General features: G+C 38.3%; 1 protein-coding gene across 1 annotated transcript in view; it reads left to right on the top strand.

Moving 5' to 3' along the window:
- Positions 1-15,234, top strand: part of ttc27 (tetratricopeptide repeat domain 27) — a 98,523-nt gene that overhangs the window by 56,502 nt on the left and 26,787 nt on the right. Inside the window, exons 11-12 of the mRNA XM_079832563.1 lie at positions 377-490; positions 11,743-11,838. Of these exons, the coding sequence (XP_079688689.1) occupies positions 377-490; positions 11,743-11,838 (210 nt within the window). The remainder of the gene's footprint in view (positions 1-376; positions 491-11,742; positions 11,839-15,234) is intronic.

Raw genomic sequence — 15,234 nt, 5'->3', positions numbered from 1 at the left:
CACATATATTTTAATTCAGCATTGACGTGTCGGTCTTGCTCCAGTTAAGACAGGATGCTTTTCCAGTAACGTGTGTCGGAAAGTATTTCCATCTGAGTCCTCTGCCCCTCGCTTACCTGCCGCTCTGCTGCTTTGATACAGGCCAGTGAACGCTCGTGTCTCTGTATGCAGAGGGTGGTGTGTGTTTGTCGGGTTGTATACTATAGATTCCTTTTTTATTTGTGTGGTATGTATTAGTATGCTTTCTGTCACGGTGGTTGAAAATGTGTCAAGAATTTGGGATGTAGTTGCACATATTTTATATTCATGAAAGTGGGACGGGAAAAATCTGTATGTCACCATGAGTGATATTTTCATCTCTCTCTCTTTTTCTCAGTGTGTGCTGTCTCAGCCAAAGTTCTGGGCGGTGGAAGTGACATCACTGTGCCTGAGGGCTAAGCTGGAGAGAGGAAGCTCACGGAGAGTTGAACGCGCCATGATGCAAACACAGGTAGAACGCCGTTCTGAATGCACATCCATGTACACTACTTAAATGTTATGATAAATAATGGTACAAATGCAATCAGGACCAAACTTCTGCAGCTCTTCCACATACCAGCTGATCTTTAGATTCACAATTGCATCTCCCTGTTGAGCTTCAAGCACTAGAATAGATTCTGAAGGACTTTTGAACATCTATGTCAAGCCATTCTTTATTTTAACAACTACACTACTGTTTAAAATTAAGGTCACTGAAATAAATTAATACTTTTATTATTATTCTTCAGAAAGATTGCATTAAATTGTTTAAAAGTGACCGTAAAGAGATGTATAATCTTACAAAAGATGACAAAAGAAAATGATCATGATTTCCATAAAAAATATTAAGCAGCACAACGGTTTTCAACATTAATGATAAATGTTTCTTGAGCACCAGATCAGCTTATTAGAATGATTTCCTGAAGCGTCATGACACTGAAGACTGGATGCTGAAAATTCAGCTTTGCCAACACAGTAATAAATGTATTTTTGATCAAATGAATGCAGCCTTGGCGAACATAAAGGGCATCTTTTAAAATCATTAATCTTACCAAACGCAGACTTCTAGTGAATCTGTTTGTCATTGTTTTAGTCTGAGGCACTAAGGAGTGTACCACTTTGCTCTTTAAAATGAGCTGAAGGGTAGTGATTTACTTCATTCACTGGTTTCAATGTAGTGCTTCCAAAATCTTATAGCACCCAGAGAAATGAGATCCCAGTTTTCCTCCTGTTGTTTTTGCTGCATTTGTGTGTGTGCAAGAGAAATGGACAGATAAGCCTGAGGGAGGACGATGCTTTAGCTTCCCTTTGGCTGCTTCCCGTTTCCTCTGTCGTTTATCATGACAGTTTATCTCCTTGTTTTACTGAGGAAAAGACAGAACCGTAAAACCAGAGAAGTGCTGGTATGTTTGGCTGGTATTCTTGTGCATTTGGGGGTGTGGATTTTAGCAAGAATTGGAGAATGGAAATCTGTCCAGAACTTGTCACAGAAACCAGTTAATTTGTCCATTATGCCAGATTATTTTTTATTTACTGAAGTTTGCTCATTGGAGGACTATGAAAAATTTGAGCCTCTGTGTTAATCCATCTCACTACACAGAGACATCTGCTGTATGATAGTTTTGAATCATCTGTTCTGCTTTGAGAGGGGTTTACTGCTAAAAGTTATGGTTCAAGTTTATAGTGACATCAGTCCTTTTGTGCTGTTGACAAATAGTAAATAAAGAAGTGTTACAGGGCTTAAAGGGATCGTTTACCCTCAAGTTGTTCCAAACCTGAATGAATTTCTTTCTTCTGCTACTATTTTGAAGAATATGGTTTACCAATGTATGGGGAAAAAATACATTTGAGGTCAACTGTTCTTCCAAATATCAACTTTTGTGTTAGTTTTGCTGTGGCTGATGGCATCCCTCTTTTTGATCGCAAGTGAAATCCATAGATGTGACCATGAGCGCTGCAGGTGATCATCAGTTAAGAGCAGAGAACTGAAGGGTCGTTCAGACGCTCTCTGTATGAACGTCTGACAGATGGAAGATCATCAGCGGGCAGGCTTTGGTGTGACACATTGCTCTCTACTTTTTTGATGACTTTTTCTTCCTTTAAGTTTTAAGTGTTTGCCCGGTGGAGCTGCTCTCTGACATCCAAAAACTCAATGTGACAGATCATTGGGGAGAGTTTGACTTTAGGAGGCCACCCTGAGGGGCAAGTTTGAGCCCGACAGGAGATCACAACAAGTCACACAAACACCTGTCCATCACAGAGTTCGAGAAACATAAATCCCATTGCTGACACCAGTGAATTCAGTCACCCTGAGAGTGATCCCAGTGGAGCAAGGCCCTGGAGCAATGGCGAGAGAGTGACAGCACACTCTCAGGGAGGACAAAACACTTTAACAAAGTTCAACAGATGAGAGAGAGAGAGAGAGAGAGGGGATAATGATGTAGAAAGTCAGGTAGCGCGTTATAAAGGTACAAATCCTCATGCACAGTTTACATTCCCCTCTTTTCTCAAATGTTTGAATGCCATTTTTAACCAAATCTGTAAGATTGAGTGCTTTTTTGTGAGTGATTTAAATATTAAAAATATCATGGATCAGTACTGCCCTTACAAATCTACAGATGTTGCATATATTCCACAAAACAATAAAATTACTTAATTGGTACAAATTGTCCTCCACAAAAGTTAACATATCCTTTGTTTTTCATTTTGTGTGTTGCCTTAAACATCAGTGACTGTTTGGAGTCATTTTGTACGGGGTCATGGAAATTCTCAATACGAATATCTGACTTCACCACGGACCATTCAAATAACTCCCAGTTGTTAATACAGTACTACAGTACCAATAAAATACAGTACCTTCGGGGTAATTCCCTTCCCGAATATAATACAGTACAATACTACAATACCAATACAGTACTACAGTACCTTCTGGATAATTACCATCCTTAATATAATATAATACTATAGTATCTCAAGGTAATTCTTCACGAATACTTCTAATATAATTCAATACTTTGAGGGAATTCCCCTCCCGAAATAAGGTGATGGTGTCCCGTGAAGAAGCTACTATCACCACCTCAAACACACATGAGCACACAGGTCTTTAGCATCTATACACTCTCACCGTCCTTCTTGGGTGTACGCTGGTCTGACACAGGATCATTAATACTAACTCTGAATATTACAGCCTCACCCTGTGGGCGGCTCTATAGTCTTCCAACACTATCACTGTCTCTGCTGTGGTCTTTTGAGCATAGAATCTTTAGTACTTCTATTCCTCAGCTGCGTAGCATATATACCTGGCATGACCCCAAAGTTGCTCTTTGCAGGGATTAAGTTTTATTCACGGCCGGGAGATCAGAACAGTTTACTTGATAAAGTTTTAAATATGGATATTTTTCTTACACAAACGCATCGATTCGCTTCAGAAGGCCTTTATTAACACCCCAGAGCCGCGTGGAGCATGTTATTTGATGGGCAGATGCACTTTTTATGGACTTAAAACAGAGCAACAATGAATCCAATTCTAATGCTTGGATTAGCCTGGACTTGTGTAATATAACTCAGATTTTATTCGTCTGAAAGAAGAATGCCATATACACCTAGGATGACTTGAGGGTGAGTAAATTATGGGCTAATTTTCATTTTTGGGTGAACTATCCCTTTAAGAGCTGCATGGACCAAATTCATTGTAACACCCGATTTCTCATTCAACTCTGTATACGTTCACTAAAGATATCCGACTGCGTTTACCCGAATACTCGCCAGGACGTGCATTTTTACAGATTTTTTACCATTCAAACCCAATAATCCGCTAAACTGGCGTCGCGGTCTGTCTGAGTGAAAGGCGTGTATGCGGCTGCGCACGCTTCAAGTCCGGCAGCGTGCCTGAGCACGTCCCGGCTGCGTCGCACTTTTCTGTTGCATTCTTTTTCCTGAGCTGCGCGTATATATTTGACTGTTCTGCTTCCATTGTTTAGTGAACGGTGGAAGCAGAGCTCACACACACGTCACACATCGATGCAAATTGAGAAATACTGCTCTTATTAGAGTGCTGTAATTTTTAAAGTACCGGTACTAATACAATTTCATATCATACCCAGTCGACTAAAAATTTTGACGTCGACTAATTAACAGCGTTGACGCAGTCGATTATATCGACCAATCGCGACAGGCCTAGTTAAGATGTTTAGAGACCCCTTAATAGATCATGTGAATCTTAAGGCCACCCCAATTTTATTCCAAGTATGGGTACTTGGATTCGTTTTAATAATGAATTGAACCATCTACCTGACTACAGACACAGACCTCCATTAATGGCAGAAGTTCTGATTGGGTAAATTCCAGGCACATACTGAACATTTTTACACGATCACTCATAAATACTCATCAACTTCACATTTGATGTAATCAATTCAGAAAGATTTTTGTTTTGTCTTCAATAATATTCCCCTTCTATTCTGAACAGTCGTGACATTTTCGTGAATATCGCACAGACTCTTATCCCCACCACCTTGCCGCTGTTCAAGTTTCACAGCGGTACTTGACAAACTTAATTTCCTCTGCCTCCTCTGGCCTTTCTTCTGAGATCAAGAGCGTAAAGTGTGTATTCAGAAATGGCCTTTGACTATGTGCTCTGCATTTTTCTCACAGTTTAGAGCCGCCGGTATCTAGGCCACTGAGTGGGCCAGAACTTCAGAAAACTTTTTATTCCCTTTTGTGTATTCATAATGGCAGAGTCTGGTGCATTTGTGGATTTAGAGGCGCTCTTTGTGACCGCACAATTTGACTGTGCGGGGCTTACACCACGCGCTATTGACTTCGCCCTCTTTCATTTGGGACTCCGATCAGGCCCTGGCTGAAGTAGATTTCTCTGAACGTAAAATTCAATTTCAGTGCTTAATCAATAATATCCCAGAAATAGAAGTTAGCAGCTTGGGACTTGGTATGGATTTAGGCATCTCATGGCAACACTGGGGACTAGTTTTTATTTATTTATTTATTTAATTAATTTTAAGGTAATTCAGCATGTTTTAAAGTTATGTTTAAAAAAAAATGTAAAGCCATTGTTATGCCTTAATGATAGACTGCAGTTCAATTGCTACAAATGGATTTTGACTCCATGGGGCTTATTCTTTTCCTCCTCTATTAAAGTATGCTGAGTCATGAAGCATGCTCGGTGATGTCATTTCCTCCTGTCGCTGTATTTGGCTGTTGGAGTTCCTCCATGGAAAGGTTTATGTGTGATTTCAAACTAAACTGCCAAATTGTCAACTGTAGGGGAGTTTACTTTGCCCCTATTTGTCAAAAGGCACACAGCTGAAAAAAAGCTCACAGCCCTCACAGCTGTATCCCTCAACCCTCCTGATCGAAAGATTAGCATTTAGATATTTCTGGCATTTTCCAACAATCAAAATGCTAAATAAGTAATTAGTTATCTGCTACCCGCAGACAAGCTTTGCCATCCTCCGTAGAAACTGATTGTATCTTCTCAGTTGGAAGTTTTATTTCCAGATGAGTTTTTTCCTAAGTGAACCCCCAACTGGAGCTGGAAAATTACATCTATATTGGATTTTGTCATCAGTTTACGAAATGCATTTTCTGGAATATGTAACGTTTCCTTACTTCTGCTGGATTCCGGAATGTTCTGGAACTCAAATGTTTCAGACATCAGTTCCACATTAAGTTATTTACAGCATCTTGGGTGGAGATATTCAAGTTGGTACAGTAATAATTCCTTAACGTGTTTAGGCCTTCTCCTTCTGTTAGTGCCAGTTGCAGTCCATATGTTTATAAATGATTGACAAGTGGGGGTGTCAGCTATTTGTGGGATAATGTGATAGACATCATTCTGTGCCTTTATTTTCACTCGGTTATTTAGCAGGCAAAGATGGCCGTCGGCTTCCAATTTGCATTTGTGGCCTTGTTTGCATGTTGTACACAGCTGCATTGTGTTATTGTGTTTTGTCTTATTGCTTTTTGAAATATTGACACTGATTTGTGAACAGAATGAGTGTTGATCTTGTCACTGGAGACTCAAACAGCAGGCCTGCACATGCTTTAACCGAGTTTACTCAGTCAAATCCTGTAGCCTTTCTCAGTGGAGAGTTTTGTTGTTTTTTTAAAGAAAGAAACAAAAATTTAATAAAATGCTGTCATTTTGGAATGTGCTGGCACATCTAGGTGTTATTGCTATCACTCTTGGATTTTGTGATTATATACTTCTAGATCACTTTTTTTTCTGTTTTGTTATTGATGGGAAAATATATTTCGGTCTGTGTGGTGCGCAGTAAATCAAAGCAGAATGTGAAGGTTTTTAGTTTGTTTGCACCACGCTGCATTTTTATTGCTTGCGGGTGTTTTTAACACTTTGTCAAATATCACACCAAACACTAAGCACATAAAAAAATACTCATTATATAGATGTCTTTGTGTTCCGGGAGGGGGGTCTGTGATTCATGGAGAAAGATGTCCGTTAGCATTCCCATTCATCTTAATGTGCCCCTATTATGATTTTTTTTTTTTTTAGTTTTGGAGGTCTCCTACAACAGGTTTACATGCATCAAAGGTAAAAAAATAAATAAATAAAAAACTTTTTCTCATTATATACTGTACATTGCACCTCACCACATTTTTCAATTCTCAAACGACCTGTCGGATGAATCAGTCTCTCTAAATCCCTCCTTTCCACGAGCCTAATCTGCTCTGATTGGCCAGACGGCCCAGTCTGTTACGATTGGTCTACAGCTTACAGCGCTTGTCGGAAGCTAAACGGCCATTAGCATTAGGGATGTACTGATACCATTTTTTCAGAACCAATCCGATACCAAAAATTCTGAGTATCTACCGATACCAGTGTAGTTTTGTTTAAAAATTCAATGTAGAATTTCTATACATCAGTGTGTTGAACTGGTAATCTTTTGTGTGTTAAACACAATCTACTAAATACAGACAACTTCATTATAAACATCCATGACACAAATACTGTTATAAACTAGATGGTTGATAAACTGGATTAGTGGATAATTCAGCAGCCAAAGTTACTCTAGAAAAATCGTGAGTGCACAATAATTCTACAAAATCGAAACATTAAGTGGAAAAAAAAAACATTTAGTGGGGAACAAATAAAAGTGAATAAGTGTAGCAGTAAATCTGGTAAAATATTACACGTTGTAAAATACATTCATGAAAAACAAGCTCCAATACAGAGCGGCACACAAAGCGCGTAGGAAGAAGCAACATGTAGTCGCAGCGCTCCGTCCCGTCTGATCGCTTTGAGAAGCTCAAAACACAAAGGGAAGAGATATCGATTCGTAGTGTATCCATCTATGCAATATTTTATTGAGCCTTTTCTTTTAACAGTTTAAAATTTCAGTTACCGTGCGTGAAGAACAATACAATCTCTAGTCCAGTGTTGTGATCTAACAGACACCCGGTAGAAAGTAACACGATTTAGCAGCAATAAACTCCAGCAAGATAAAGTAACACTGAATCCTCTTGGAGAGAGTTTCATCGTGTTGACTGTCGTAACCAAACGCGACACGCAGTTTGAAAGATGAATGACTGACAGACGCAGCGGAGGGTGAACTTGAATTGAATGACTTAAATAGTCATCTCTACCTCACATTAAACTATGGAATGGCTTCAGAACACTTAATATAATGCACAAAGAAGAGTTGATTATACTTTATACTGTTGTTGTGCCTTTTGTGGAGCACTGGGGCTTAACAAAAACACAGAATATTATATATTCTGTCTGACCGAGACCCAATCCGGCAATTAATGGCGTATCGGATTGGCACATCCCTAATTACCATAACTTAACATCAGCTCCAGAGGCTTCCTAAAGCTCTGCAATTTGAACACACTTTAAAGACTGTAACGAAGACATCGATTTTTACATCAATCCCAGCGCGAGTCCGATGATGAAAAATTGGAAGAATTGGTTTTTCAACCCGAACCTCCATCGCAAGGACGACATGAACAGGACATTTCTCAGTGATACGCTACACCTTTTGAGGTACATTATGAGATGTAATTCCTCATCATCAGCATTAATAAGAGTATGTCCATCAACAAATCGATGTGTGTATATTTTTTATTTTATTTATTGTGATGCACATGCGGGAACTGTATAAATAACAGCGCATTAGCCCAGCACTGTGAATGACTGATATAACACAAACGTTTGTAAAACTAATCTTGCTCCATCCATTATCTTTACTCAAATTAGTAAGAACGACAGACAATCTGCATTAATAGACACAGTTTTAGGTAATAGTGGCCCACAGCTGCTTAGCAGAACTACTTCAGTAAGACTGTAATAATGTGAGTTAGCCGGAAACGTACACAATATAAAACACAAAACTAAGTATATTGAACACCCGGTAGAAAATCTAATAATTAATCATACTTGCAGGTTGTGATTCTGAGGATCAAGCTGGTCCAAATAAACTGGGTACTAGGGATGCTCCGATCAGGATTTTTGCAGCCGATACGGGTACCAATTTCTTGTCATGGCGATCGGCCGATACCGTTCCCGATTCCAATGCTTCACTGATTTCTCTGATCACTGTTAACCTTTTTTCAGATAAAAAAAAAAAACTATAGATGGTGCCTTTTTATTATATTTTTGTTACATTTTTATGGTAATAATGTAATGTAACTATTGTTTTAACAGGGTACTAAATAATCACAAATTATTAATTATAGAGTGAACATTTTAATATGCCTTTAAAATGGGGTTTCTGTATAACACTATGCATATCAGGATACTTAACAGGGCTGTATTTTCTACGTTTTTCTATTTGGATAAAAAAAGCAAATCTGTATTTATTTTAATAACAATTTTATTTCACATCCTGCCCAATGATGTCCTAAAAACAATGTTGATATTGAAGGCTATAAACAAATACAGTGAATGTAATGTAGGCATGTATTAATAATTGTTTTTTTTTTTTAAACTAAAAATGAAAATAAAAACAAAAGCATATTAGCCTATATTTGATTACCCAATTATAATGATCACTTTCATAAAAATATACGTACTTGTAAAAGTATGTACTTGTAAGTTTAAAATTCTACATATGGCACATGTATTGTCCAACAACAAATACTTCAGAAATATGTATATTTTAGTCAGAATTATTGCGTTCTATTGCGCTCTGTCTGTTTGTCGTGGAAGTCTGAATTTTAGCGGAGATTCACATGCAGAAGGCTCATCGTCTCCTGACAGCAAAATGGACATATTTGCATGACTTTCTAACATTTACAGATGGAGAATATCCCTGTGAAATGTAAGTTATGCAGTGAGGAAAGCACCATATTTCAAACTAGGGCTGAACGATTAATTGCATTTGCGATATCGCGATATGATAAAACACGATTTCCTAACCGCAAAGGCTGTGATTACAGTCTGGTCACGTGACACGCGAGAGTAAAGTCTGCAGAAGAAGCAACTTGGCACGTTACACATATATGCCTGGCCTAAAAGGGAAAAAAACTGTGTTTGATCTATCTAATATTGTGTTGCTCATACTATAGGCTACAATAGAGGTGGGAGAAGATTCTCTCTCCAATGATTCTGGATCGATTCTGAGCTTAGATTTTAACTGCAGGTGCGCGGTGGTGCTGCGTGTGTTTTAGAGACACCAGTATTCTGATTGCTTCCATTATCTCTCTCTTTCTCTCTCTCTCACACACACACACACACACACACACAATCACACACGAACCATAAAATAATATTTCATAAAGTCCGGAGCGGTTGAAGGCGCGAATCGCAATGACATTCGCAGGCTTCTTTGCACAGGATATGCGCTGTGAGAAACTTTGCTTGATGTCACGCTTACAGTGTGTGTTCTCGCCCGCCGGTATTTTCCTTACAAATGCTCAACGAAGGCTTCATTCATGTCGTTAGGAATGCAGTGTGCTTGTATATTAAAAAATAAGTAACTCACCGACAGAAGGCTTTCCATTTCAAATGCTCACGCGGCGCTTTGTGAAGAGTGCTCGCGAGCACGCGTCTGTGTGAGTCTCAAAATGCTTTTATGACGCAAAATTAATGTAAACACCGTCAGTAATGTCTTAATGAATTAAACCGACAGGGCAAAAACATTTTATATTTCAAAAGAGATCTGTGCATTAGTGTGAACGCAGGTCTCCTGCTGTCTATGATGATGTCATGATTAATAATCAAACAACAGTAAAGCTGAGAAAGAGAAAAATCACTCACAGTTCAAACACTCTTAAATACTGAAAGCACTCTTTGTTCATTGCTTGTAATATGTTTTTTTGTTCCTCTTTATGATTTACTAGCTTATGTTTTGCAGCTATATTAGTTTATATATTTAAAATTATTAACATGCAATTGTTTTAATTAAAATGTTATAATGTCCTAGTTATTTTAAAAAGCTTATAATTACATATATCATAATAAAAAAACATTTTAAGTTTTTAATAAATTAATAAGATTAATTAATAAGGAAAAAGTTCAAGAATTGTTTTCGGATGTTGACTCCCGGAATCGGATTGTGAGGTACCAATTAAAGATTTCCACCATTACTATACAATGATGTATTGTTGAATAATACAGAAGATAAAGAGTTTAAAAAATAATCACATATTAAATGGCAATCGCAATATTGGTTAAAAAAAGCGCAATTCGATTTTTTTCCCAAAATCGTTCAGCCCTATTTCAAATGCATTAAACACCGCAGGTATCAGTCTGTCAGCACAAGTATCTCTCAGAGCGTCTGACAAGGCAAGCTGCTTTAAACTATACGTGTTAAAAATACCTTACCAGTTATTTTAAAGCCCTTAATATAAAGCATGTGTCATGTTTAGGACAAATTGTATCATGCATGCATATCTATTTTTCAGATATAGCCTAGTACTGTATATCGATACTTCCGAACGGCGTTCGCCCATCTCTTAGGACCGACTGACCCGTGTTTAACTGCTGTTCACATGGAACCCTTCTGCCTTCAAAGCTCTCGTTTGAATATTTGCTGCTACCCCACGCGTCATGTACGCCTTCACGTGATGACGTCATCAAATTGCGATCGGTTCGTGAGATTGGCCAAGTTAGTGAGTAACGAACGAGTCATAAAATATGATTATCGTTATCGGCCGATGTTGATCGGAGCATCCCTACTGGGTACTGACCCATTTTTCAAGAGTTAGCGTTTTGCGAATCCCGCGTTGAACTCCTGAGATTTGCGAAGCAGTTGTCAGTAAAATGATGTTTGAAGGCTGGTCAAGTTGTACACGGGCAGACAACGTACAACATAATTATTATGCAAAATGTATTTTCTTGTGATGTAGAACGATTCAAATTACGAACGATTCGTATAGGTGGTTCAGAGTCGATTCTTTTTTTATTTTGGAGACAACTTTTTTTATCATGTACTTTCGACTTTACAACTCTGCAGAATGCTTACATTCACAAACAGCTATATTACACACTGCATGAAAGGGTATATTTGAAAAACCATAATAGGGGCACTTTAATTGGTAGTGGCTCGGTTGTTTCGGGACCCTCCAAAAGTATATGACTTGAGATTTTGGCTCATGGGTGCTCAATTTTATGAACTACCACTTTGTTTTACTTGTAGCAAACTCTGAGGAAAATCTGCATTTATTTATAGAATAATCGTTATGGCAAAGAAAAATGTAATTTGAGGAACTTGAAGAATGAGAATTTGTCGCTTTGTTCTGTTTCAGACCTTGGTGGATTTCTTTAGTGAGAAGAAGTGTCCCGTCACTGAGAGACTAAAGATGTTCTACACTTGCCGGGCACCGCCTCTCTGGGATCTACAGGTAAACTAAATTCCTGTTTGTTGTATTGAAGCTTCTAGTTTCTTAAAATGATCATGTTTTAGGATCACTTATAATGTTATGAACCCTTTGCCCTTTTATATTGTGCACACATATACACAACCTAGAGTATATTTGAGAGGGGACTTTCCATAAACCAATAAAAAAAAATTTTTCCTATAACATTAATTTGATTATTAATTGACCTGAAACAGTTGACATTTTTTAGATGATTAAACATAGCCCCGTTTCCATCGAAATTACCTGGAACAATTTGTACCAGGAACTTTTTACACAGGAACGACCCCCCCACCCATTTTTATTTTTAAAGTTTTTAAAGATATTTACTGCCCAAAGTTGGTCAAAAAACATACATTAAGTACAGATAAAGAAAGAAGTTCCTGCGAGGAAAATATCCTTCTTTAGCTCTGGAGTGCTTAGTGCTAATGAATGAACAATTGAATGAACGAACAAAACTTTGTGTAGTCGATCATGAAAACAAAAGAGAATTTTGGGTTGAGTTTAACTGGGACCCATTTGACCCTTGATTGAGTCCCCCCCTCCCCCCAAACAGTTTTCTCACCTTTATTATGTCTGAATTTATTCCCATGTAGGGAATAATTCACATATTAAAAAGCCAGATTACCTGAGTTAATTTGAAATGGAAATGATTGACTCATTTGTTGGTGCTCAAATTGATTTGCTTGCATATTTTCTCTCATTACTAGACGCACAAGTGCATTGAGCTAATCACCTCAAATGAGCATGGGCAGCCATTATTTATTTATCTACTTCTCAGAAACCCATTTCAGTAAATACAACAGCTGGGTTATACAGCCAGTGTCGCGTCAATAAGAGCTTTGGCAGATAGAATATGAAATTAATTTCCCGTACACGGTGAGGGCATCCAGGGATGCGAGACGATGAGTTCATTTTGACAGCGTTCGTCAGGTAATAGAGCAACCTGTAACTCTCGCTTCCTGTCTGATTGGGCAATAATGCAACTAATGAAAAACAAACAAATGTTTTCTGAAGTGAGAGATTGTTAAACAGGTGAATAAATCATTGGGGGGGGGGGGGGGTTTGTATGGAGGAGAATGGTAGATTGAAACAGGCCAGCATGGATGAAGGGTTTTGAAAGAAAAGGAATGAAATGACTGAATTGAGAATGAGGGTGAGTGGGTGGGTGGAGGGATGGATGGATGGATGGAAGAAAAGGGAGGGCTGATGCGATCAGTCCTGTGGATGACATTGCTCGCGCTCTGTGTAATAACAGTGAACAGCAATAAAGCTGGAATTGAAGTCGCTTCTATTGCTGGCAGGGGAATAGAACACAGCAAAACTGCAAGCGAAAGAGAGACGAGAGCAGCATACAGCCAGAGAAAAGTGCGCGCGTGTGTGTGTCGGGGTAAAGAGATGACGGAGCGTTGCAGGGCATAACTTTTTTTGTTTGTTTTTTTAGGAACAGATTTCAAAAATTGTTGGATTTGCTTTCAGACTGTATCATTTTGGCATGTATATGAATCAGGACAGCATTCACTGTGGCAGATGAAATGAGTAAGGAAATGAAAACATTGAAAAGTTGCACAAATGGGGCTCCCAAACCCTCTCCCGAACTTTTATTCATTTTATTCATATTTTAGTTTTTTTAATTTTAGTGTTCTTCATTGGCAAAACAAAAATGGAGCATTTTTATTTCCAAAACATTTATTGCTTGGTGTCGAAAAATGAGAAATATCAATGTAAATAATAAACGAAACAATTCCAATAGGGTCTTTGAACAACCTGTGCTCGGGCCCTAATTAAAGTAACAGCAGTGAGAATAAAATAAAACAGTAGTGCAAAATAAAAAGTGAATAAAGTGTAATAAAGTACTTCTACATATTAAATTGAGAAAAATAATTGAAATATGAAATAAAAATGATATAAAATACATTAATTTTATTTTACATTACATTTACATTTAGTTTATTATATATACACATACGCTTTTACACATACATAAACCGATCATGCATAACGTTATGACAGTTCATTATCTGATTATCTCTTGATCACGGCACCTGTTAGTGGGTGGGATTTATTGGGCAGAAAGTAAACATTTTATCCTCAAAGTTAATGTGTTAGAAGCAGGAAAAGTGGACAAGCGTAAGGATTTGAGTGAGTTTGACAAGGGCCAAATTGTGATGGCTAGACGACTGGGTCAGAGCATCTCCAGAACTGCAGCTTTCGTGGGGTGTTTCCGGTCTGCAGTGATCAGTATCTATCAAAAGTGCTCCATGGAAAGAACAGTGGTGAACCGGCGACAGGCGGCCAAGGCTCATTATGCATGTGGCGAGTGAAGGCTGGCCGATGTGGTCTGATCAAACAGACGAGCTACTGTAGTTCAAATTGCTCTATTCAATTCAAATCAGTTCATGCTGGTTCTGATAGAAAGTTGTCAGAATACACAGTGCATCGCAGTTTGTTGCCGAAAGCGCCAACAGTGGGCATGTGAGCATCAGAACTGGACCATGGAGCAATGGAAGAAGGTGGCCTGGTCTGATGAATCATGTTTTCTTTTACATCATGTGGTTGGCCGTGTGCGTCACTTTCCTGGGAAACACATAGCACCGAGATGCACTATGGGAAGAAGGCAAGCCTGCAGAGGCAGTGTGACGCTTTGGGCAATGTTCTGCTGGGAAACCTTGGGTCCTGCCATCCATGTGGATGTTACTTTCACTCATACCTACGTAAGCATTGTTGCAGACCATGTACACCCTTTCATGGAAACAGTGTTCCCTGGTGGCTGTGGCCTCTTTCAGCAGGATAATGCGCCTGCCACAGAGTAAAAATGGTTTGAGGAGCACAACAATTTGAGGTCTTGACTTGGCCTCCAATTAACCTAGATATCAATCCAATCGAGCGTCTGTGGGATGTGTTGAACAAACAAGTCCGATCCATGGATGCCGCACCTCGCAATTTACAGGACTTAAAGGATCTGCTACTAATATCTTGGTGGCAGATACCACAGCACACCTTCAGGGGTCTAGTGGAGACCATGCCTTGACTATAATATACATTTAGTTATAAATAATTCAAATAACAAACATTTATATATAAATATAATATTAAACTAAATAATTGAAATGTAATGTAAAATAAAATGTATGTATTTTATATTATTTTTACTATTCCTAGTTTAATCTGTATTTTAAGGTAAAGGTTAAACTAGCAATTAACCAAATTAAATAAGTAACATTAAGACAAACTTAAGATGAATAAAGAAAAAAAAGAATAAAGGTGTTGATACTGAGCACAGCTCACTCTCTTTTGTGCATTTCTCTTTCTCCATATTAGTAAGTATCATCACGTTTTGTCTCCTGGCTGATAGATCACATGATCACTGGCAGCCTTACC

The sequence above is a fragment of the Gobio gobio genome (genome assembly GCF_949357685.1).
Source record: "Gobio gobio genome assembly, chromosome: 13".
NCBI lineage: Eukaryota > Metazoa > Chordata > Actinopteri > Cypriniformes > Gobionidae > Gobio > Gobio gobio.
Note: the sequence above shows the minus strand (reverse complement) of the source record. Positions and strands in the feature narration are given on the sequence as shown.